The sequence below is a fragment of the Trichoplusia ni genome, chromosome 4 (assembly GCF_003590095.1).
Source record: "Trichoplusia ni isolate ovarian cell line Hi5 chromosome 4, tn1, whole genome shotgun sequence".
NCBI classification, from domain to species: Eukaryota; Metazoa; Arthropoda; class Insecta; order Lepidoptera; family Noctuidae; genus Trichoplusia; species Trichoplusia ni.
The window spans coordinates 3,857,818-3,884,778 of record NC_039481.1 but is presented as its reverse complement, the minus strand read 5'-3'; the positions used below and the strand labels follow the sequence as shown (position 1 = coordinate 3,884,778).

The 26,961-nt window shown below is 35.8% G+C and overlaps 1 protein-coding gene across 12 annotated transcripts in view; it reads left to right on the top strand.

Annotated features, from left to right (window-relative positions):
• LOC113492592 (protein sickie) overlaps nt 1-26,961 on the top strand; it is a 180,564-nt gene that overhangs the window by 57,672 nt on the left and 95,931 nt on the right. For 11 of the 12 annotated variants that reach the window (XM_026870111.1, XM_026870104.1, XM_026870108.1 and 8 more), the window contains one exon: nt 22,956-23,138. In XM_026870111.1, coding sequence (XP_026725912.1) covers nt 22,956-23,138 — 183 coding nt within the window. Of the gene's footprint in view, nt 1-16,633; nt 16,786-22,955; nt 23,139-26,961 lie in introns of those variants that run through there. The other variant, XM_026870110.1, reaches the window with a different exon arrangement.

Here is a 26,961-nt window from a genome sequence, read left to right as displayed (position 1 = left end):
TAGCCCCCACTCCGAATGTTTGCTTAGCCGAAGTGTGCATCAGTAATGCACCCTCCTGAAACATCACTATTTGTTACAAGTAGTGCTGGGAAAGTGATGTATGTGTAATAAAAGAATTGTATTTCAATTCAGATTTATGACCCCCGATTACTTGAACTGACGATTTATTGTCAATTTCGAAGTACTTTTTTCTCCGTTAGGTGGAAATAGGGAGCGTATTTTATAGAAATGCAAAAATACGTCACTTACACTTATCGTAATACATTTTTTCAAAAAGAACTGCAAAAATGCACCACTGAAAATGCAGTATATTTATGTTAAATGAATAATTAAATAATTAAAAAAAAAAATGTTCTTTTTAACAAAATCAACATCTATTCCAAAAAAAATCATCCGCATACAAAACCCTTAAAAACAGTAACCTGCAAGAAAGCCACTCTAAAAACATCGATACCCAAGAATCTCTACGGAATTAATATCGAGTGCTTCTGTAATCGCTATTGACAGCTCTATTCACGATCCGCGGACGCCCGTCGCCCGACTCACTGAATATTTCACTGAGAGACTTATTAGCCAGCTAATTATACAAAGGAAGTAGTTAGGGAGCAACGGAAAGACGAGGGGATCATGCTCTTATTTGTGGGCCTACTACACAAAATCGAAGTTTAAACGTATTTTGATTTGTGTACAACGATATTGTAACTGAGAATTATGTATGCTTGTTATAATCGACCTTATGACATAGGTTTCTCGCGTAGAATACAACTTTTGACACGTGACTGAGATACTAAACCGTAGTAGCTCTACAATCGTAATCTGTTGTATAATTTTGTATGTAAAGATTTTGCATTTTAACAATGAGGTTTGATTAGAATAGGTATGCACAAAGTATACACAATTTGGTTGTCACTGATTACATTATGATCCGCGAGTGTTTTGTTTTCATATTACCGATTGAATATCAATGGAGTATTCAATGATGAGAGTTATTTTTTAAACGTGATGGCGTTCGAGTTTGTACTCGTAAGTGTGAAATAAGTTATAAATCACACGATTCCTGGACTCGGGATGAATCATGAAGTCGTCTTTATAGGAATCTGTGGGACGGGTGGGTTGGAAATTATATGGTCATTAGCATTTATTGTGTGAGAACATTGAGACACGACCACACATCGACAATGTATTTGTAGATAACAGACGTTTAACATTAAATACTTATTGGTGTGTCAAGAAATGTTTCACGACAGCTTGTTTGGATGTTACAACGATTTTAAACTTTATTAGAAACTTTATGGGCAAATACTTAAACATTGTAGCCACTGTTAGTCAAATGCTGAGTCTAATCCTTCAAAGAATCGTGAATAAGGATTTAAAGATGACGTACAAATATTTGATGAGGCAAGTACATTATTGAAATTAAACATAACTTACACTATAACAAAAAAAAAATGCGCAGACAATAGCCATTTAGATTACATACATAAAAAAATACGCACGGCACTGATTCGTCGCTCATTGACAAGAGCATTTAAAATCAATATGTCAGATTGTCAGGTGTCTATCACAGGTACAGGCGCTGTCAACTTGCGAACTACTCGGTAACGTGATGGATCGGTGAGCAAAAAGCAGTAAAGTGACATCATGACTCATGATAATTAATGTTATGAGTAAATGTAGAAGGCATTTATCGTTTATTAAAAGCTGAGACCTATTGCCGGCGGAATAAACAACATTGCTTTTAGTAAAGCGATTGAATTTCGTAATTACATTTTGTTAATACAAATATAAAGGCATCGATACGATTTTTTTATTCGGTAGGGTTAACAATAATCTAATTTTGAAACTTACTTATAGATCAAGTAATGTCTTTCTAAGCATTTTATTTACATAGCCTTCATTTGATTTTTTCTGCTTCGTATGACTCCGTTTATAAACCTCAATGGAAAAAAGAATGCTGCGGTTCGTGTTGGACTAGTTTAGACGCCGACTTAAGTAACAGATATTTGTTACATTAAAGAATATCATAACAACGTGACGTAATTCAGTAAAAATAAGTTTTTTATTTTACGGGTTTGGAGACTCTGTTAGGAATCGACACAATTGTTTTCAGTTACAATAAATGCAAAAATACTCTTTTTGTTAAATGAAATGTAACTTGTGTGAGCAGGGCTAACAGCAACCTGATATGATCTTACTCTACTCGCGGTAACATCACAGAATGTATCGCGTGTCATATAAAAACAGAGATCAGCAATATCAATACCTCGACTAACAGTGGAATAGTTGGCGTATTGATATCATACATTATCTTGTGACAAATATACTTGATGTATAAAATAGTTTGATGTGCCTGTCAGTCATAGAACCATTTCCAGTGAATAGCCGAGTGGTTGAGGTTACCAAGTCAAAACCTAAGTTCGATCCCCGCGTAGTACAAGCGGTTGTGTAATCGATGAATGCTTGACCTGAGAGTGAGTGTCTTTGTGCATGAAACTTGAATATTTGTGAAACCCCACGAGACCCAAGGTCTAAAATTCTGTAGGAAATAGAGTCTGGTAGAATCTAACGCGTCGGTAGTATTTAAGAGCACAATCGTTATAGTTGCAATTTATCCAGAGAAACAATTCACAAAAATAACGAGAAACAGCAATTTAAATTGCCCTGTCAATACTATGAAACACGAAACAATAAAAGATCAGTCCGTTTAAGTGTCAAACAAGTTGAAAACATGGGAGGTATAGATTGGATAAAAAGTTATGTTTGTGACGTCATCCGCAGCCTGTCAGCCACTGGACAGGGCCGAATAAATTACTTGCGGCATGTTCGGATTGTGGACAGGTGGGATTGTGGAGACGCCTGAAGCTGTACCGAAATCGTTTCGCAAATATGTGCGGTATGTCAGCGCTGAATCACTCAAGCTTTTATTATAAGCCGCTTAGGTTTTATTGCACGCATTTAAATAACTGACCCTTTCGGATTATAAACTTTTTCTTTTCACACTGTATTGCAGCCCATCTGATTTATTACTAAGAATGCGCCATGTGATAAATATTGTTTTGTATATTTCCAATATGACAGCGATAAAAGTATAAAAAATAAAAACGTTTTTCATTTAACGTAGAAAGTAAAATTAAAAGTCCTTTTATTAAAGCTGTAAAATGCGACGCGGCGCGAACATAAAGTGTACGACACACGGGTTTACATAATTTTGTGTATATCGATGCATGAACCGGCCTGTGGAAATTGGTTTCCCGTGGCTTTTCCGCGCTGTCGAATCGGCAACATCCGCTTAATGCGACCGAGGCGATATGAGACGATCCTTTTCACCCAAACAGTTTATAAGGGGATCCGCGACTCCCGTTGTTGCTCTTGCATTACCGCAAACAAAACGAACCTATGAAAATGAGTTTTTGTTTCCCCTATTGTTTTAAGCGCCGAGACTGAAGATGGGATGAAAAAGCTGTGCATTTTTCTAAAAGAACGTTGTTTGTATCATCACTTTGTTACATAGTTACTTTGTGTTGTGGACATTAACAATGTAGTGAATAGTTTGTGCTGTTTGTCTCGTCACAGTCTGATTTACGATGTTTTTTCGTAGTTAGACATCCTTGAATGTTCAGCTGGCTTGAGACCGTTCCATAGACGTGGAGATTGTCACACTGTAATTAGTAAACACATGCTTGGTATCGTGTTACACAGTACAACACGGTCCAGTAACCCGACGTGTCAATTAAGAATCGTCGCGCGTCGTCCGTTCATTTAGATTTATTTCAACTGGTAACAAAATTATTGTTAATCGAGAACCTCATGTTCGTTCGTGTTGATTTATATCCAGCGATGTATCCGTGTATGATTTGTTGGTGTTATATACGTGAGGAGATAAGGATTTATGGGCCACAAGTAAGATAATTAAGTATTCCGAGTGCAAGAAAAATCCGTGAGAGTATTTATCCCGCAGAAGCGCTTTTGGAGATACCTAAATCGTTGAAATCATAGATTGTGAACAACCAATATAGATATAAGCAGTATATCACGCAACATGTCTTAAATATCCCAAAACTTAAAACTATAAAATGAAACTGATTCCCAGTAGTACTTCAGCGTAAAATACATTCCTTCAATATTTACGGGTCTTTCATCAGCCAAAGACGTTTTGAAAGCTCGTATCAAATGACGGGTTTTAATTGGCTTCCATAATCTTGATCGGAGTCGGACAGCCAATAAAGCAGCGTACATCAAAATAATGTAACAGCTACACGTTATGCCCCCGACTCGACCGAATTCGTGTCAATCTTCATTAAGCGAAACGCACTTGATTAGATTCGTTTAAGCCTGTGATGTTCTAAAATCAACAATGTACAATTTGAACATGTTTATTTGGAAGTGTTTTTTTTTAATGAATTTACTGAACATTTACTAAATGGCAGTTTGTCTGTTACGATTTTAAATATATATATATATAGTATAAAAATTAAAATACCAATGAAAATTGAAACACACGAGCGGAGCTGCGGGCGACCGCTAGTTTAAATAATAAAAGTATTATTTCAAAAATAATTTCCGATTAGGTAAATAAGACATGTGGCATAAAATTGGTGCTAGTACCGTGAAAACATGTTTTTTTTTATTATACAAGATCGATAATTCTATTCCATTTTTTCCGAGGACTCTAATACAGCCAGCAAAATTCACAGCGATAATTAAGCATTCTCTCTTTTAATCAACTGCAAAAGCAACTACAGTACTGTGGCTTGCAACAGTTTCAAAAGAGATTTATAAATGGGCTCGCGGTGAAGTTCGCTTTCACAACTAATCCATATCGTGTTCAATCGCGTGTGGTTTTTGCTAATTTATTATTTAACACAAATAATTATGGCGATGGGGCTATTTAATTTGTTAGTATTCGGCTCGCGTGTCATTAACGGTTCATTACGATTTACCGCCGGTTTAATTGGCTTACCGTTGCGCATCGTGCTTTGAATCAAATCCGTGTATTTCGGGATATCAAAGCGTTGTCAATTTGAACTAATGGCTTATCTATACAGCTTGTATAGAAAACCCTGTCTGATCCTTGAAGGCATAAGGACTGCAAGGATCGGGCCGGGTTGTGTGACTTGCCAGACATGAAGAAAAAATAGTGGAAAAAGTTCAATTTACATCAAAATATATTTATTTAGAACAGTAGTATCGACAATATTACCCCGAGTTTTAAGTAATTATGCTAAACTAACAAAAATCAAATTTATTTTTATTAGTACGTATTCAGTACTACCGTAAACCATAGCTAATCTGTACCTACGATTAAATTGAACGAATAAAATTATTTTGTTTTTTCCAGTACATAATTTCATAAAGACTAAATTATTTTACGCTACATTACAACAGGTCGCAGGTTTTTAATACATACTGTATTATCATTATCTTTCATAGGTAGTCTTTGCTGTATTTTTGCGTCACTGTTTGAGAAATCATTAGCCAATAAGGGACCGGTAGCTATATTAATTTAGATCAGAATTACGACACCGGACGATATAAATATAATCTAATGAAGTGCTATACTTATTTTATAGAAAACATCCGGAAACCGTTTATTTATTTTATTATTCCGCCATGATATTTTCTATTATATTGAACAACAAACGTAGGTAGGTAATTCTAAACAGAATTTTCGCCATGCTTGAATGTCCTCAATTAATTAAATCGTGGTATCTACAAACACGCGCGCCTATGGGTCCCGCCTCTCCCTTTAGGCGCTTAATTGTTTTTAACACACCGAATTATTTTGATTTATAGCTTTGTGATTGCTGCAACTCGATTATATAGGGCCTTTGTTGGTCTCTAAATTGAATGAAATGAAAAATAAATTAAGTCCAGTCGTGAAGTGGAGCGCGCGGAAGAAAAGATTGTGGGCATTGTGGCCCATTGTGTACCGGGAGGCGACAATGGGACAAATAAACAACGATATAAGGATGGCGGGCTTCTGCAAATTCGTAACATTAACTCAGTGTGCGTATTGTTGAAAACGTAATAAAAATAATGGCTGGTTACTGGGAGATCCATTTTCGGAAATAATACGATACTTTGGCTGGTAATTCAAGAATACAGGGTACGCCTATGTAGTGGTCCATTTATATTCCACTTACGCTTTAACCAATGAATGTGGTACTAGGACACGTATTTCAATCACCTAAGAATATCTTTCTTAACGACGGAAAATTTTCTGCGGCTTTTAAGCAAAACAGAAAACCAAAAAAAAGAACGAAGAATGTATTCATGAGTTAACGTTACCGTTTACTGTGTTTAATCAAAATTTATTTTCACGGCAACATATTCCCAACAGCATTGTAATCACAGTTCGCCACTGACAACTCTATCCTATAAAGTTCGCTTGCCAGACTAACGAGGCGTTCGGTGTATTTTCGTAAAAGTTCTTGGAATCAGGCAAATTACCACAGAGCGGTGGAAGCAGGAATCAATGCTACGTGCACTGAATTATTCCTGAACTATCCGTACCTGAAACTGCCACGAAATTTGCTCTTTACTTATAAATTCTCTAAAGGATTGCAATTTTTCAGTAAGAATTTTTTTTTGTAAAAGATTCGGATAAGGAGATTTGCTGTTTCGATACCGTCCGAGAGGAGTATCATCTCATTTTAAAGTAGTGCAAAAGTATCTAAATAACTACTTAATTAATAACTACTACTTGTAGTTTCTCAAACTGGCGATTTGAGTGAGATTATTTGTTTTTTTCCCTTGCTCAGATCGATCTGGTACTTTCTTCAAAAGGCCAGTCCAAAAAAATACCGTGCATTGGTTTATACATATCTATTCGCATTGAAATTGTCTGGACTTTAAAAGAGACTGTGACCCCTTGAGTTTGTTTCGACATTTCTTCTCAGGGTAGTCAGATAGGAAATGTCGACTCCAGCGTTCTCAAAAAAATAAGAAGACATGTAAAAGTGATGATATATCCTACTTACAGAATAAATGATTTCATTTCATTTCATTTCATTTCATTACTAAGAGTTTAAAATTCCTACAAAAAGGTTTATTACACAAAAGAAACAACGTAAACGTCATACAATTTCCACAGAAAATATTGCTTCTCAATAGGTAGCCATAATCATTGTATAAGAGCTTTCATGAGCAAATAAATTTATTACTGCTGTGCCGTAAACTTGAGATCCAGCATTAAAATTCCAAAATTAATTGCAAATTAATAAAAATCACCCTGTATAAAACATCTTACAGATTTCATGCCAAGACTTTGTATTAAACAGTCTAAATAGATAATTGCGTCATAATATTGTAAGTGATACTAAACTGTTATTACTATCATAAATTAATATTAGTATCAATGTTTCACGACCGACTTCATTTTACAATGTAGGACAATGCTTCCTACAATTCCTGACTGTAGAAAGGAGGGCTCATCTTATTTTCGCATAGTTTAATTCAGTCGCTAGGTGTGCGACAGTGAGTCAGCGGATGAGTCATTCTCTCTCGCCTATCTAGTGTCTACGGTAACTGAAATATTGGATCGATTTGATAGCGTCCTCACTGGGATTTGGGATGACTCCCAGACAAGCGTGAGTAAGCGTGTGTATATTGTGTATATAAGTATGTTTGTTTACATGTATAGATGAATGAGTGTAGAGTCTTATGTTGTAAGATTTGACTACCTGTTTTCGGTTTTAGTTTTGATTTCACAATTATGTTTAATTGTAATTTGTATTGGAACTAGTCTTTATAGGTATTGATGGGTACATTATAGTTACTTGAAACTGCTTACACTATTTCATCTTAATGTTAAAATACTATTGATGTGACTTAATAGTGTAACTATTAACTGTTAGGTTAGTCATGATAAAGATAAATTGTCGTATTAAACAGAAATTATAAATTAATAATCATATTTATAGAAGGCAACGTTCCCTCTCAATTTAATAGGTTCTTTAACACTTGTGTGCATATAAAAATTAATAAATGTTAAGAAAAAATAATTACCCATTTATTTTATTGCGTCAATAATGTGTGCTAATCAGTTAACATGTGATAATTTAATAACTAATCGCCTTCACAACTGAATTGTTATGTTACAAATTTATTACACAATCTGGTGCGAAATGTATGAAGAAAGAATCATTAAATGTGATAAACAGAAATATACCGCACATAAACCCAGTTACGTGGTACCGGCTAGTTGCATCGCCTCGGCAAGTACCAAAGACGCTAATAAAGCTGAATTTATCATAAAAAGTTGCACGTTTAAGACTGAAACAGTCGTAAATAAGAAAATAAGACCACCTATTTATATTTGTGGCTGTAGCACGACTGAACGAACTTGATACTTTCATATATTTGTATTATTTTCTTATTAATTTAGTTTTCTTTTTCATAGATATCTTTCAAGTATAATTGATATTCAAGCCCTCATAAATTGAAAGAAGTGAATAAAGTATATTTTTATTAAATTTGTGGGCACTTCAGTACTGAGACCTGACTACAGATTTAAAAAACCAGTTAATAAAACAGGAAAATATTGTTGTCTGCAGTGGATTGTAAAAAAAGATTTAGTGATAAACTTAGCCAGTTGCATCACATACATTCAATTTGATAAATAATCAACAAAAAATTGCGACATGAAAAAAAGGGCTGAATGTTTAAAAGTATCAAAACTTATTATTCCGGCTATAATAACGTAGGGCGGACGAAGAAGTAGCTGGGCGAAGCGTTCATTGATGTGGGGCGGAGGCGGGCGTCAGTGGCGAGACCAAAACGTATGAAAATAGAGTCGAATGCACCGGCATTTCCGCGACCTACCTGTGAGCGAGCAGCCAAGCGCCACGAATTACAAACCGAACTGGGACGCAGATACAAACAAACCCATTAATATTACAGGTCGTTGCAGCAATCCCAACATTGAAACTAAAAGAATCCCAACTATCATTCATGGCTCCGGCATTTCCGCAGGTAGCCTGTCATTAAACGGTATGAAAACTGGAACGAATAAACAAATGAACTTCATATTTATTTAAAGTCCAAATGTTTATACCAAGACAATAATAATATGTTGTGTAAGACGAACACGTACATGAACGCACTAGTTGTAAACCACATCTAAAATACAGAGCTCAGATCGATAGCTTTGATAAAATTTACGATTGAACTAACATATATCCCAATTTACATATTTATTAAGACCACACACGCCCACTTAGATTTAAAGAGAATTTTATTTATATCGATTCATTAGAAGTCAAGAAGCCGGTGATCATCCGAGAATAAAAAGTTTGAGGTGACACTAAATTTATGTTAATAACGAAGTCTTTATTCATAGTTTTTTTTGGAGCCCGAATAGGATAAGTCACGGTTCCCTTTATCTCGTACACAAAAGATCTAAATACGTCGGTAGGTCAAGTGTTGGTTTCCCGGACGTGGGACCTCACCGTCCCGTTGTAACAAAAGACCTCTTTTTTACTTCGATATAAGTTTAGTGACAGGTCGAGGGTGCCGTGACGTGTTACATGTAGAGGTAAAAGAATAGTGAATCGAAAACTTTTTGTACAATGTTACTTATGTAGCCATTACGAGCATTGTGTTTTGATTTGGCCTCGACTGTTGCGAAATAACGATTGTAACTAAATGTTACGGCTAGATCGTAAAGATTTAAGCTTTCATGGTTATCTTTATAATATGTTGGACTTTGATTTGTTGAATAAGCATTGCCCATCGAATGTAAACAAACTTAAATAGAGATCATTTGCCTAATTTTGCTTCGTGTTTTGTTTAAATTGTTGTTAATATCTCCATCAGCTCTAATATATATTAAGTATCAACAGATTTAATTCTATTTCCCTTTGTGTGACAACGGTGCGATCTTTTAGGCTATTCTTACTGTCCCTCTCTAGCGGTCGAGAGCTTTCGTATGTATCGCTTTCGGCTAAGCCGGGCCGGGTAACACCGGGTTAGTCACAGGCGCGCGCGCGTACCGAACACGCGTGGAGCACGCGCCTGCGCGATGCTACGATACCGTTTGGCGCGAAGGGATCCCTCGCAAAAGTCTAAATCTGTCCAGTACTTCGCAGACAGTTTGTTACGGTCCTATGATCATAAGACTAAGTGTTCGTTTTATACATTATCTTGTGTACGGATTTCTGGGAACCATGTTTCGTTGTTGATACTTATTTCAAAATAGGTTTAAGTAGGCGTCAAAATTAGCACAGCTGGGCACAGTTCTAAACACAACACATAATTAAATTAACAACTTAATTAATGCATTGTTTTAAATAGATGCTAATAAGATAGTTGTGCAAGACGCAAGGGCACGTCTGAAGCTTGCAATGTTCAATTTCGGTACAAACATTCCGAATCGTTCGTTTCGATAAATTGCAAATGTAGATTGTGAGTGCATTCAGAAAGATTTATAGCGGGGTCGTGTTTTATTTTTGCCTGAGCAAATGGATTTTATCAAGAATACTTACTGCATTAAGGGTATACTTCGAGTACACGCACATCGCCGTAGCGCTGTGTTCTCATTGATCGATTCATTCATCTGTATCGGTTGCTATTGTTCATTGAGTATCAACTACACTAGCAAGTGGTTAATTAAAGAGGATAAACAGAATAAACTTTTATATTTGACTTTGTTTTCCACTCGGTTATAAAGGTAAAGGCAGACATTAAAATGCACATTCTATTTTTAAAGAGCGTAGAGTCGTTAAGTTCTTGTTTAATTCCGTTTTAACTCTCAAAAATCTAATTATTTTTAACGACACGCTGGTTGTTGTTTATGTAAATATACACAGACAATTACGAAGGTTTATTATTTATTTAAAAATTGAAAGCGAAGAGAAAACTCACATTATTTTAACGATCTCAAAATTATAAAAACTGTAACTTTATTCGTGTGTTATTTTTTCGCTCAGTAATAAATGAGTTAATTAATTTGAGATTCAGAGTCTCTGAAAGTCACATTGTGCAATGTGTGAAAATTGATATATTGTATCAATTGAACTGGCTAACGAGTCCAATTAAGCACGTTCCTAGCAGCTTTTAAACTAGAGACTGAACATTAAAAACACATTAACCATAACGTAACTTAAACATTATAGTGTGTATTATCTGTTCAAAGATCAGACACTCCTTGTACTAACTGCTCGCTTTAACAAACAAGGCGCAATTATAAACGGTCATAAGACAAAAATCATTTTATAGAAAAGCCATATATTAATTACTATATATTATTGATTTTTATCTGGTTAATCCAATGTTTATTTACGAATAAACTGTAGTTAAACTTCTTGAATTTACGAGCGCTTATTGAATTTATGAGGCATGACTTGTAGAGAGTATTTATATATACTACATCGCCGGTATTTCCCGATGAGGTAGGCAGAGACGGAAGATGGCTCATAGATAGTACTGAGAATATACTGACAGAAACAATCATTCAAATTATTTCAAACATTGCTGAAGTGAATGTGACAAATAAGAAAATATTCTAATAATCTAGCGCTTCAGTTACGAAGCTTGTTAAGCGTGTTCTTACAAAATACTGCCATATTTATTAGATTAAACCATAAAGATCTTATAAAAATAACCATTTCCTGTTCCCCAAAAAAGTTAACTAATAAAGCAGGGCAGTAAACAGTTTGCGAGAATTATTCCTTTTTTGGAATGGACAGATTTGGATAATAATAGCACCTAAGTGGATATCATAATGTTCCATGTCCTGTTAGTAGGGTCTACCATCAAATCTTAAATCAGTACGCTACTGCTGATTAAGCGAGACACTGCTACAATATTTATCGTGCCTTCTCTTTCACACAGTTGTAGCCATCTTACTTTACGTGGTAAAGGTAGAGGTTCAAGTAGGTTGTATATCTTTGCCGCACCTCTACAGCGACAATAGCAGTATCATAATCTCCTTAATTGTTTCCTTTACGATCGTAAAGCAAAATCATTAACTACTTTACTCATTGATCCGTGAACTCAATACGGTAACAAAACAAAAATATTGTACGATTATTGTACAAGTCATCGGGTGCGGAGATTCGTGATTCGCAACTATTTATAAGATTCAGCGAATTGTATGTAATCGAACTGAATGAGTTCAAGATGTTTCAATTCAATAATATTGAGTTCTTATTTGTTCTTGAGTTATTTATTACCTTTTACATTGGTAGGGTTGGGTTTTTATAGCGATTTAGCTCGTCTAAACCAAGGTTCACTTATACAATTTACATTAATTTAAATTTTGTTTCTTTTTTGAGTCTTTTGGCTAGCCTATTTCAGAAGTTAATTTTGGGGCTTTGCCTTAAAATCAATCAAACAATCCATCACAATCCATAAAACAAAAAAATCTCAAGTTTTAAAACTAAAAATCAACTGTTAAAAGCAATGCTTCCAAAAACATTTCGTTTGGAAACGGGCGGACTTTCCCGGATGTTACAAAAATGCTATTCTTAATGACAAGTGTCTGAGTTTCTTTATTTAAATTCCAAAAGACATAGATAGAATTAATTCCAAAAAGGAATCTTTTTTTTTTTCAAGAAAGATAGTACTGGTATTAATAGAAATATAAAGAGCAAAAAAACTGAACCATGACTCAGTTCCTATTACGTTAGAATGTATTATAACAAGCAAACACCCACAATATCCACATGCATAACCAACACCGTATTTAATATGTAAAGAGCTGTTGCTGTTTATTTTGGCGCTCCATTAAAATGCAAATAGGTCAACGATACTGATTAATCAGGATTTACTTCAATTTGCCATATTTGTGGCACTTGATACATATTTATTACTTTAAAATGTCAACAGATCTCTTATATTTCACATCGCGCTTATTATTTTGATGCGAAAAGGTTTAATAGTCAGCAAAACTATGGCGCCATCGGTCTATGTGTAATCCTATCTTCTATGACTATTATTTACGCGGACATCTTTGAAATTGACAGGTATTGTGGTGTAAGCAAGCATCTTTGAAAACGCTATTGTTAGTAACTTGATATAAGGCCTATCATTTCCTAAGTAACGTAACAAATTGAATGCACTCGCCCACGTCACAATAGAGCGGGGACGCACATCTGTGCCCCAAATACGAGCAAGGCCGATACATCCTTTATCAAACAGCGGATCCAATAACGGAACGATCCTTGTACGGAACCATCGATACCTTTCTTATACATCGGATACATAAACAAAGGTGACAAATGACCTTTGACTTTCAAACTTAATCATCATCGTATGAGAAAGCCTTTTATCAAAAGTCACCGATACCAAATGTTATGAACATAATTTAGCTCGGCATAAATCCGTTTAAAGCGGTCTTCAACTGTTTTTAGGTAAGCCTCATATTGTCCGCGTTGCGAATGTCCGTGTTTTATGATTATGTCACAAGTTCGTTGCTCCAGGCGCACCTTCCGCGCGGTTATAAATACGGTGGCGGGTGTCGAACTTTTGACAGGCTGGTAAATAAACACGGACGCGGATGGGAGGCGGACGCAGAGATGCGCCGCACGCCGCGATGCCGTAACACACCTTTTTACAGTACCGGATTACACAGAATTACGGGATGAAGTTATTGCACACGCCGTGCTTATCGTGTTCATATCCATACCCATATTTCTGAAATAAAATCGAAAATTGAACCATCGTTATTTAATAATATGACACTGTAAGACGTTATGTATTAAACTTTGTACGTCAGATGAACAAACAATTCCCATCTAACCAAACTTTAAAGTTCAAGCATAACAACGTTTGACAACAATGTATTATTCAAAATGAATGCAGTAATTACCGACTATTATACTTGCAATAATCCTTTGCCTAACCAAGCCTTTGCGCTTTTACGATCTTTACACGAGCTTACGTAAGGCTTAAACGATATAGCCGATAGCTTATTATCCTTAAAACGCGAATACGCTTTGTATATTGACGGTAAAAGATGCGCCAATGGCACTTTAAGATTTATACTTTGTTTTCACATTTACAGCCTTAAGTGTTTATTATGCCTTATCAGTTAATGGTTCACAACTTTTACAACTCTGCCGATTACTTTTCAATATCAGTAAAATGTTAGAACTTATTTATAGTTTCTCTTATGTTGACGTATCCGTTGGCACCGCACTAATGATGACTGGTGTATAATATTATTTTGTAGCGCGTTCAAAGGGGTGTGAAAGACGAGGTGTGTCCTATTTCCTCTTTTAGTCGGTTTCGTTTATAATGTGCGATAATTATCAACGTTCGTTTTGTCGCGAATACCGTTAGCCGCTTGCAATTATCATCTTTTTGTTAAATGAATAAAGTACATTATTGCATTCCATTTAATTAATGTTGATATAGGTAATGACAATTTGGTGTCTGTACTTTGTAAACTCAATGATTTATTGGTATTTTGCATGATCCCACTTGAAATGTATAGGGTAAGTGATTGCGTGACCTTTGCGGTTACGTGGGTAGTGCCGTGGGAGTATCAATCATCCACAAATACCTAAACATAAACGAAATATTAATTAGACTTTAACAATTTAAGATCTGAGTTTAATACTTTATACTGTGGCTTTCTGGCCTGCTGAGAATATCGTATCAACATGTAAATGTACGTAACGTTTTAGCTGTAATCAACAGTGCATTTAAGATATTGTGAGCGAGCATCAATTTGGACTTATGTCTTTAAATAGTAATAAACTTTTAATTTAGTTAAATCAGACGATGTGTTATTTTTTTTATAATAGTATCTTTCATAAATGCTTCTATATGACGCCTCTAGTATTATATCAAGAGTTTTGAATTTCTATACACTACGAATTTCGAAATGGGTTTTGTAATTATCTCTTTATATTCATAAATAAATGTGCACACGTAAATGTTTCAAATGACTTCATTGAAGGACTCAAAAGTTTCAGTGTGTGCGTTATCTGTAAGTAACGAAAAAGTTACCTATACAACCGTTTTATATGCATCTTTTTTCTTAGCCTGTCATTCTACTGCGAGTCAAAGACCTCTGCCAGATTAAGTCAGGCTATTAATACAATGTTTATATTTCGACACCTGTCACAATACGCCTAAAATTTTCGAGTAACAGTTTAGTCACTGCAGTAGAGTGCATGAAGACAAAAGTAATACATACATAAATATTAACCAGCCCACCCACCAAACCGTTCACTCATTGTTTCATGGCTCTCTGTATCATTTCAATATAATTGTTGAGAGGCGCCTACACTAGTCATGTTCATGTTTAGTCGTGAGGCTTCGTTCCATGTATTAGAAAACATGAACAAAACATTCATTACTTTATCGATAATGTTTATCGATTATTGTTGTATTGTATCTCTTAACAGTTATTTCTTTTGAATACATTTCAAAATTTACGAGATTATTTCTAATATTATTTATCCTTATTGTCTAGTCTATTATTATTCGCTATGACTCTCTAGGCACACAGGATTTAGTACCACAAAAAAAGGAAAAATTGCAAAGACAAAACTATGGCTCGCACTGTTAATAAGTTGCCAGATGACATTCATAACTACTAAACTAACTCTAAACCTTATTCAAATTATTTTCTTTACTACAACAGCTAAAGCGTTCCCTTAGATAAACTACGCCTGGACTATTGCAACCCATATAAACTCATATGCGTTTATAAGTGCACCATAAAGCCACCATAACGCAAGTTACGATAGCGAATAACCATAATTAATCTACTTTCGATTTAGACTCTATTTTCCGCTGTCCTCATTCTGAAAGCACAACAGTGTATTAATAAGTTATGCGCGCACACGGGATGCGATAATGTTACTTATAATGCTTATTATAGTTAATATTATTCATCATTAATGAGAAACATTTTACGGCTTAGCGCACCTCACACATCTTCATACGAGATTATTCTCTGACGCAATGTTGGGAGGAAAATTCAGCGCTTTGCACGGATTACTCACTATATCCCAAACACGTCAGTCTATTTCTTCGGCATATAGCTTATTTGTAGAGCAATAAATATTACAGCGGCCTTATTTACAAAGTGTAGAGATTTATTAGCTGTTAAAGGCATATTTTCTAATTAATATATTTTCAGCATAAAGCCTGATTATCTCTGAGGTGCTAATGCCGTGAGGTATATTCAGTTAGGTACGAGATTATAGTTCGTTCCCTGACCCAGTGTAGTCAGCGCGTAGTGGCGCGCGCGTGGGCGTCTCGGCGCCGACCGTAGAGTAAATATTCTCAGAACTTTATCGCACAAAGGCGTAGACGTATCCATTCATTCATGAACCGTAACTCAGTACTCGCTGTAGAAGCTGTGCCCACAAAATATACATACACATTAAATGCAACATGGCTCCAAGAAAATTGGTTTACATTTATCAAAGCGTCGCTGCATCTTTCTCTTTCTAAACATGCAGAACAAGGATAATACGGGTAGTTTTGTGTCATACAGTGACAAATGTTTAAACAACAATAAGAAAATGTATTTACTGACGAGATTTATTTGGTGATAGTTGCAATTCACTCGTTTTTTTAAATTATTTCTAAATATAATTGGTTTCTCAGAATACCGGACACTTCAAATTATATTCAAAACAGTTTTGACTGTTCCAAGAACTGTATAAGAAAATAAAATGTGCCGCGAGTGTTCAAAAGATTTTCCCTGTCTATATGAACTTATCTTTCTAAAGTGATACAATGATACCGACGTGTATAAGAGCCCCGCGGTCTATCCAGGGCTCCACCGATGACGTCACACGGCAGACACGCTCCATCGTACAGGTGAACCAAGACTTAATTAACTAATGACTAATTAGCTCGCTGTACCGTGAGTACCATCTTACTAGCCAAAACTAGATTTATGTGCGTCGAGTACACTGCACCTATGTGAGTCACCGTCATTATCTACCACAATAAGATTATGCAACGTTTGTCTATAATATTTACTTTCATGAAATATGAATTTCATCATTTTATAAAACACTAGCTGTTGCCCGCGACTTCGTCCCCGTGGGTAGAAGATATAAGTTATGATTTAGGTATACCTGCCCGGTTTTTTTCACATTTTCCATTGTATATTAGCTCCTATTAGTCGCAGCGTGATGGTTTATAGCGTGAAGCCTTCCTCGATTAATGGTCTATTCAACACAAAAATAATTTTTCAATTTGGACCAGGAGTTCCTGAGGTTAGCGCGTTCAAACAAACAAACTCTTCAGCTTTATATATTAGTATAAGATATCAGATAAGATATAGATTACACCTAATCATTGAGATTATTTCTTCAACCTTGAATACTGAGAAAACGCTTCTATTTCAGTAATAACGGCTTTTTTCAGCAACATATTAGCCTGCAAATGATGTCCTTTGCTGTACTGGCCTGACTGTTACTATACGTGACTGTTTTATCGGAGGTTCAATTCCCATTCATGACAATTTTTTGTGACAAAGATTTTTTTTTTTGTTTCTGGGGTAATTTATTTATAACTAGCTGCTGCCCGCGACTTCGTCCCCGTGGGTAGAAGATATAAGTTATGATTTATACCTGCCCTGCTATTTTCACATTTCCCATTGTATCTTCGCTCCTATTAGTCGCAGCGTGATGGTTTATAGCCTAAAGCCATCCTCGATGAATGGTCTATTCAACACGAAAAGATTTTTCAATTTGGACCAGTAGTTCTTGAGATTAGCGCGTTCAAACAAACAAACAAACAAACTCTTCAGCTTTATATATTAGTCTAGATATGAAGGTATTTCTCTTAATTTGGTAAGTTGGCGTTTTTTGAAAGTTTAAACAAATATATCAAAAAAGGCCAAGAGTTTTCCTAAAGTTCCACATAATACGTTGTCCACATCCACCTCTTACCTTACTTTAGTGAAACAAAAAATTATTACTTTAAAATCATATTCATTTTATCGCTAAAATTAAATCTATAATGACGCTTTTAACACCATATTAAAGTTATCTTCCAAGGCTTCCTTAAAGGCTACCAATCCTCCTTCCTTCTTGGAATACGGAGTTCCTGACCCCGTTCCCTTATTTTGCCTGACGCTGACAGTGAAGGATGCTTTTAAAGCTTGCTATCGTTGCGAGGGAAATTACTGCCTTCAGTGCCTCTCCATTTTCAATTAAAAAATGTATCTCGTCACGCGAATGGATTAAACGTTTTCGGTAAACCAATTTTTCATGTCTTGGTTTTTTAGGTTACAATATTGTTGAGAATATCTTTCTATTTATCTTTATTCTCTCATATGTCGCTGTCTATTATTATAATAAAAAAAACTTTCGTAAATTATGACTTTATTAACTACACAGCCAGAAGTAACTTTTAGTATAGGATCGATCTCAATGATCTCTTCAATTATTATCACTTCGTTCCTGTTAAGTATCCTAAATGCTCTTTCTAAGATTCCTTTCAACTAGTTTCATATTCATTCACAGATCTTGTTAACCCTCACCAGATTTCAGTTTCGCTAGATATAAAAATGATAACTTCAAAGTGGATAGTGTAGCGACGCAACTCGGTCGCACCCACCCGCGATATTAAAAGCCACGCGACCTCATTCCGCTTCCGTACTAAACGCTTTTAAACTCTCACCTAACGTTGGTGACGAACCATCGATATCGATACTATATGTCGATAAAATGTAACGTGGGTATAACAACCCTATTACATGAGTTTTCTATACACGCAACGAATAGAGATGTCATTTTGACGTCTTTGTAGTGAAGTGGACGTGTTCGTGAATAAATTCTGCGTAGTAAACTTATATTATCTGTGATTTGAAAATCTTGAGAGACTGAACTGTCTTATAAATGGGCAGACAATTAATACTTAGCGATCAACATTAATTATTGTGTTAATGTTAGTACCTAAGTTCTAAATTTTAAGGCAAGCTATCCTGTAAATGACAACGTGCGTATCATTCAGAGATCCGCGTTGTAAGGTTTTAAGGAAAATACAATTCCTTTTAAACTCGCTAATTAATTGAGAGAAATACAATCATGCTCAAATAAAAATAGAGAACACCTAAAACTCTTTTTTCAGGTATATATTTGATGCTCATCATCCTATTTAAAAGCAGTGTATAAATAAAACAACGAAAAACGAAACAAGTTATTACAGCATCTTCTATAAATTTTAAAGTTTTAAGACCCTATTAACCTACAGTTCCCTATATTTATTAACATACTAAAGATGTAAATGTTTAATTAATCATAGCAGCAGCTAAGAATGAAAAATGTGGAAGAGTAATCACAGTCAACTAGGGAGGTTTATTACATTATGTCTACAAGTAATTACGAGATAAATTAGTCTCATTTATTACCACCGATGAAATTTATATTAAAATTATACGTAAGCGATGAATTCGTGTTAAATGAAGTATAAAATTCCGTGTCGGCCATGTTAACAGCGCGTTATCAGTATTTTTATTTATAACACATAATTAATAATTTATATAATTGTAAAATGTATGTTAATTGAGTCAGGACGTATGTTTAAATCTTTATAGAGCTTGTTGAATCAACGCGACATTTAATTGACCTTCAGCGGCGGGTCAAAAATATGCAAACGACTCCATCCACCGTCATTACATCTTAGCCTCAATTAATTTGTATTGGCTCAATTGGGAGGAATATTTTCGAGTGTACGTATTAATTTTATAAATACAGTATATCATTTTTAATAAAAACATACGTCACGCCCCGTTACGTCCAAGGAATAAGTCAATGGTTACGCCTTATCAATTAAAAACTATGCTTTATTTATGAGGTTCTTAAATTGTATTGAGATTACAGTAAAAAATGCGGTTGTGTGGTCGCTAAATAGAAACTCGGAACAGTCATTATTGTAGGTCATGTAACTTGAGTTATGAGTGAAATGAGCAAGCTTTACATTATCATGCTAGCCTGGTATTTAATAACGCTAGACAAATATTCATTTGTTTTATTAAGACCGACTAGCACGTAGTCATAGTGTACTTGAGACTCCATTGACGGCGTGACGATAGCAAAATATCCGCATATTGTACTTTTCTGTTTATGATTTGATAACAAAACGCATTGTAGTGTAGGTCAACAGTTCACAGTCTTAAGAATTGCCCCATTACTAATGATAGACTGTATATAATATAATATAATAAGGCTAAAATCATCATCGTACAGAATATTCACTCACTCCATCACTCTTCATAGGCCGTAAAGTTAACGAGGGTGACTGGCAAACGAATGCAAAATCGAATAAAAATTTAATTCACTGTGCAAGTTTTATGAAAACAATCGACGCGAGGAGAGCGGGGTATACTGGTACACACGATACGATGAATGAGAACGAATTTGATTTGTTTATTTTGGTTCGCGCTCCCGGTTTAGGGATGACCGAACTTACGTAGCCGCATTGTGAGCGTAAATTACGTTTGTTCAACGCAAATAAAGTTTCACTGTATGTTATGATAGCGTATACGGTCGAAAGGATTAATTACTCGTGCGTATTTCGAAACACATGCGTTCGTTTGTTTTCAGAAATTTACGATACTACGGCGGTTGGCTACTTTCTTTTTAAAGTAGTTCAATGGTTACTTAAAATAGAATTAGAACTAAAGTTTTATACAAAGCAATGCGCGAGTCTCAGCTGTTTGAGAGCTTTTAGCAATAAAACGGTATGAGAACATGCTCCCGCCGGCTGGACACTGGCTGTTACGTTCACAATTTCTTCTTTTCCTTTAAAGGATTTTCATCAAACTGTAAAAAGAATTGACGTTATTTTTTTAATTTATTTAACAGCATATTGTTCTATACTAATCTCTTAAACGTATACCAGTAATAAATAAGTCAGTTAGTGGCACGTCACTATAATTATGTCAGCGGCTAGTTTTGAACCCTTCGAACTTACAAACAGTGAACACCATCAGTCCCTCAATTAAGTGTTTAGATTTATTACATTTCATTGTAATCTTACTTCAAACAACGTATGAACTACAAAAATAAAATAAACAAACAATCACAGAATACAAACACATATTTCTTAGATACGAATTTCTCATGAACCAACGAACACGTCGGCATCGCAAAGAAAACCCAGTCTACATATGACAGAAGCGGATACAAGTTATTCCTATAGCAGCAACACGGCGATAAAAATGTCCGGTCAGCTAGATTTATTACAATCGAAAGCTATTCGGGCCGATTTGAATAAACAGCCGTGTGATAAGACGAATTGAGACGACAAACGTATATCAACCACCTTCCAATATATCTTGTCATGATTATTCTATTAACGTGTTCGATTAACTGATAAGGGGACGAATATTGATTTATGATAATGTCTTTTAGTATTGGAAGCTATCTTTCATCTACAAGCACAAGCCAAGGAATGTTTTTACCGCATAAGGGCTCGTATTGTCGATTGGATGACTGTTACTATCTACTTTGTATGTGTTTCGCTTTGAAGGTTATTGTGTCAACTTGGTTTAAGGAAAATTTTGTTGCAAGACAGTAATGAGCGGATTACGCATGCACTACAGAATTACGACCCTAATGAATTTACTTAGTGATGAACATACATACTGCAGAATAGATTTGGTAGTTTTTACTGGTAAATTGATAAACCTCTCTTTGCCAAACTATTCCTGAGAAGAAGATTCCATAGGATGTAGTTATTACTTTCTATGGAACGAAAAGCCAAGTGTGAAGAAACACAGATGAACAGCTATGAAGGGAGCATGCGTCATGTTTAAATCTGATGATCGTATTAAGATTTAAGTGGCTATATATTTCTAATTCCATTTCTAATCGAGAAAGCATTAACAGTCATTAAAGGGACCACCCTCGAAAACCATTAGTGCGTAGGATGAGCGAGTGGCACACCACACGTAGTCTTAGTATTATCCAGTACTTGTGGAGGCCGAGAGCCGGCGACGCCGAGTCGCGTCCGCGCCACTTGTCCCCATTCTCCTGCAAATTGACTCGAATATGACTAAATCCTTTTAAGAATTCATAGCGCCGAGCATAACACTCACTTATTAACTTATGGATGACCTCATGCCGTAAACTCGAGTACAATAGATTTTTTTATTGCCGTGTTGTAGGTACTCCTTGGACTGTTCCCGTGAAACCCTTCGAACAAACCTTCTTGGTGATTCAGAAAAAATATCGGAATACAATAAAGCATCCCACTGTTTGCGTCTCGTACTCACGTTGGTGTTAAAGCGGCGAATGTGAATTTGTCGTTAAAGATTAAGCACAAAAGATAAAGCAGCAATTTGGTATTTTATTGCCTTTAAAACCTTATCAACTCGTCTTTGTCAGACTTTACTGGTCTTTTATTCACTTGTTTACCACCGACTCTGAGTAACATAGTATACAACCTTCCAAGTTATTCCGCACGAAGTAAAACAATTTTTGTATCCCTATAATTAATTTTGTGAAGTTGCGTATTTGGAAGTAGAAAAACAACTTTATTACCTGTATCTAATAACATGTGCAACCTCTGGGGTATAATATTATAAAATTTAATGGGTGTTTACTAAATGTCAATCACTGTTGCAGTTTACCTCTATTTTATCCTGTTTCTCATTCTAAGGTCGAAAATTAATGTTTTTATCGCATTGGTTATTCCGACGAATTTGCTGAAAAAAACATCCAAATGATCTTATAGTATACCAGCACGTTTATATTATATTTAGCTATAGGAGCGAGATGCACCTGTATCCCGGGTGGAGCACTGCCGCCGTTTCCATTGTTGCAAGACTCTTCATATAAGAAGTAGTAGGTACTACAGAACGGCCGGTGTAACTTGGCCCCGTCAGGAAAAGCTTCAAAATATCGCACACAACTAGCTGGCACTTTTAGATCTCGCTCTAACAAACCTTTATCTCTTCTCCGAAGCGGCAAGTATCACCGGCCTTCATACTTAGATTACTCATTTAACATCGAATATTGTCTTATTCATAGATCTACACGGACTGGGCGAACCATTACCTGGAGCGGGCGCGGTCTCGGCGCCGAGCGGGTGCGTCTGGTGGCGGGCTGGCGCGGGACTGCGCCGACGGCCTGCTGCTGGCTGACGTGCTGGAGGGAGTCACCGGCCTCAAGGTGCACCGCGCGCATCGCAAGCCCAGGAACCCGCAACAAATGGTAAGAGCGCTGTTGTTTTGCTATAGATCATTATTACTGAAGGAAACTGGTAATGTAATAGGTAGAGGTAATTAGAATTATGTTGAAGTGCGGTCCATCGAGAAATTAGGCATAAAAGCTGTAGGCAAATCGTGTGGTCGCATGCGAGAAGGTATTGCATAGGCGTTAAGTTTCCAAAAGTATGTCATTTTTTAGCTGAAGATGGATTGAACACCTATAATTGGGAGTAGACTGAACTTGTACATAGAAAACCGGAAAGTTGAATCTTCTCTAAATCTCTAGGATTTGGATTTATATATCCCCTTAAAATGTCGTACATAATAATGAACCATTGTCTCCATCGCCAAAGTTTCTGACTCAATCTAATTCACTTCATGAAACTACGTAGTATCGAAGTAGTTGAGTGTAATTCACTGTATTATACAAAGTGGATGGCAAGTTCACACGCGAATTCAACAGGTCGTACTTAACCCCGGCGTAAAGTATTCAGCTGTAAGGTTTTCGGGCTTGCTTCCAAGTGCCAGGGTCACGGGCAAGTGAATTACTTAGATTCGGGCTCTAAATAATGTAAGGAGTTACTTTTGGATAGAATGTGACGTGTTTTAGGTACCATGTTGGTCTCTTAGGTGTGTTTGTTAGGATTTTATCATTTGCTTTGAAGTTGTTTTTTTAGTTTAGTACGTAGAATAGTTTTGCGTTCTCTTTTTCTTTATGTGCGACACCCCTATTAAGACAGTCAATCCTAATGTATTAAGATTACATTTACAAAAAATGGTCCCAATTTTATTTGCTACAATTCTATGTCCAGATTCTAGTTCATACATGAAGGTAATTCAAAATAATGACGTCATACATAACGCCCTGGATTCTATGACGTCAGATGTAATTAGTGACTCGTGTAATCGCACTGAAGTGACTGGAGAATTCTCCACTAATTAACCTAATAGAGTGGACACATTCATCTTCCTCGTGATTTCACCAAATTTACATTGAAATGACCTGATTGACTCTAGGTCTTGTTTTTGGCTGTCTTGCTGTAAGGAGTATCGGTTATTCTACCAAAATTAAATTCTTGACAATTTTCATCAGACATCTCATTTTAATAAAAAAAAATATTCTGTGTCTCTTAAGTTCACCAGTTTCCCCATATGTGATAATATTAAAAACAAACATAAATATTGCAATACTCGCCACACTTCCTTTATTATACACGCGCAAAAACGAAAGCGGTAAAGGATTATAAGGTTTACCCGAAATAGCTATCGGTTCACAAATCATTCGGGCAGGTACACACAAGGTACGCACTAAGTGTCCGCGTGTGTCCAAGCCTTACACGGTGACCAAATGTGATAGCTAGCACAGAAACCCGAATCCCGTTGGGTAAACGACGCCAGTTTCCGGCGCGTGTGAAAGTGTTCATACGAATTTTGTCTGCACGCTTGCATTGTCCTAATTTACCGAAGCGTTTCGCATGCGAAAAAGTATAACTGTCACAGGTGATTATTACGTATCACATGCGTTGTTTGCGATTAGATTCTGTTTACAAAGTAACGAGATAGTTTGCGGTGTGGATGGGGTAGAGGCCAAGCGCTGGCAACCACATCCGCACGTCACGATATCAATTGACGTTACATAACGCGGGTGGTTATCATCAAACCCTTTTTACATGTCAACAGAACTTAATTTATTACGACGTAAAACCCGGAGGTTTATGATTTGTAACCATTACCGCGGAACCGTTGATTTTATAATAGGGCTGATATTAAATACGCATTTGAACGCGACCATAATACGCTGGGTCTAAGAATGAGTCGTAAAGCTGGCCCTACGATAAGCTGACAGGTTGTTAAACATGAACTAACGAATCGATAAATGCCGTGGCTATTGTAAGTTTCATGTAATTTAATTCTCGTGTAAAGCGTTCAGCGGTCAAACATTTACATGTTGTATGTTACATAGGAACTTATTTGCAGGTAATAGGAAACTTATGAATGATTCTAATTGAATGCCAAAGAGGATACTAAAAATAGGTTTTAGTCATTATTTTCATGCTGGATTCTACGAATTATATGGAGTTTTACCACATCTATTCTTGTATTATTTAGATGTTCAAGAAAACCACAATGAGTGGTTTTATGCGCATGATTTTAAACGTGTATCCTAAAATATAACTCAATCGGAAAATTTAATTGAACCGTGTCATGTATATTAATGGTCAGCATAAAGCAATGAAATAAAAAGTAGTCACATACAAAGAATATATTTCCGTAAAATGAACTAGTTGAACTATCACATAAATTCATACGCGGCTGTAAAAATAGCCGTGTGTAAAATGTAATAAATAAATCCTAGAATAAAATTTATTTAGCCAGGCCACATTCTTAGGCTTTTGTTTGCATTCATTAGATCGGAAGTAGAGCATTGTTTGAGCAAGTGTTGAAAGAAATGAGCCAGCGCAGCGTGGCGGGGCTAGGCAAGTGTGGTCCGCTTATGTTTCTTATTGATCGCTGGGTGCTGTTGAACCCGCAATTGTCCAGAAACAAATACTAGGAAATATAGTACACAACCAGGAATAAACCCAGGCTTAGTAAAATATCTGACAAGAGTTCAAGAAACTATCACTAAACGTCAAATCAGTATAATACTCATCTCGCATCATGAAGTCGACTATTAAAAGTTTAATCAATAACACAAAGAAAAACAAATTAGAATCAATACACTATTAGCATGCTCAAAAAACCTACCAATACTAATAAATTAAATTTCATATACAAACAAAGCTCTCCTGCAAACTTAAATACACCTTTTTAAGTAGTTAATGAGATGCTTAAGTGCCTCCCAGGGCGCTTTCATCATAAGTGGGCAAAAAGTTAAATAGTTGGAATGTTGTAAAGCGTTTTTTGCGAGGCGTCGATGATAGATCGTTAGCGGAGATGACTGGCCTGACAAACAAACGAATTGTTTGCTTGTCTAGCACGAGTGATTTATTATGGGTTAACCGCTATAACACATACGGAACAACATATCACAAGTACGAGCCTTTTAAATCAATCATTAGAACAGATATGACCCAGTCGATGATTTGATTTTTATCCTGATTAACTTTAGCTACTCGTAAAATTGTTTTAAACCGAAATCACTATAAAAAAGTGCCTTTATCTACTGCCATAATAATAAGAAGCAACTAGTCATTTGTCGCGAACAACTGAAAGTGTCGTAAAAATCTTAATGTAAGATTTGTCTTTACTTTTACGTTTTAAAATGAGAGAGACAGCACGAGATTAAGAAGTGACGTTTGTGTATTTGGCCATTAGTCATATATTTCGCTTTATTAGATTAGGTGCTGATGTTTACTGTTTGACAGGTCGGGTCAAGAAACTGCGATAACATTTATTCAGATTTGAATTTATTTTTATTTAAAACGGTCATTCGCAAACAGTCGTCCAGCCAAATATAATATTAGTTTGTTAATGCTTAGTGATCCAGAAATAACTTTTATTAGGCGTGTCTATGCAGGTATAGCTAAATCATTCTCATAAATAAGCTATGGAAGTTTCGTAGAACTATAACTTAATTATGATCTAGTTTATAATGAGATCTCCCGTATTGATACAAAACTGGTATTGTAACAATCGTAAAACTGTTCCGTGCCGGCTTGGGTGTTTCCTCCTACAAGTAGTTACAAGAATTGCCGGCACAATTACTGTAGCAGGCAGTATCAAATTTAATCTCGGTGTTATCATGAGCATGTATACCAGTAACAATAAAATAAAATAATATTGGAAGTTTAACCGAGGCCTCGATTCTTGTATGAATTCACGAT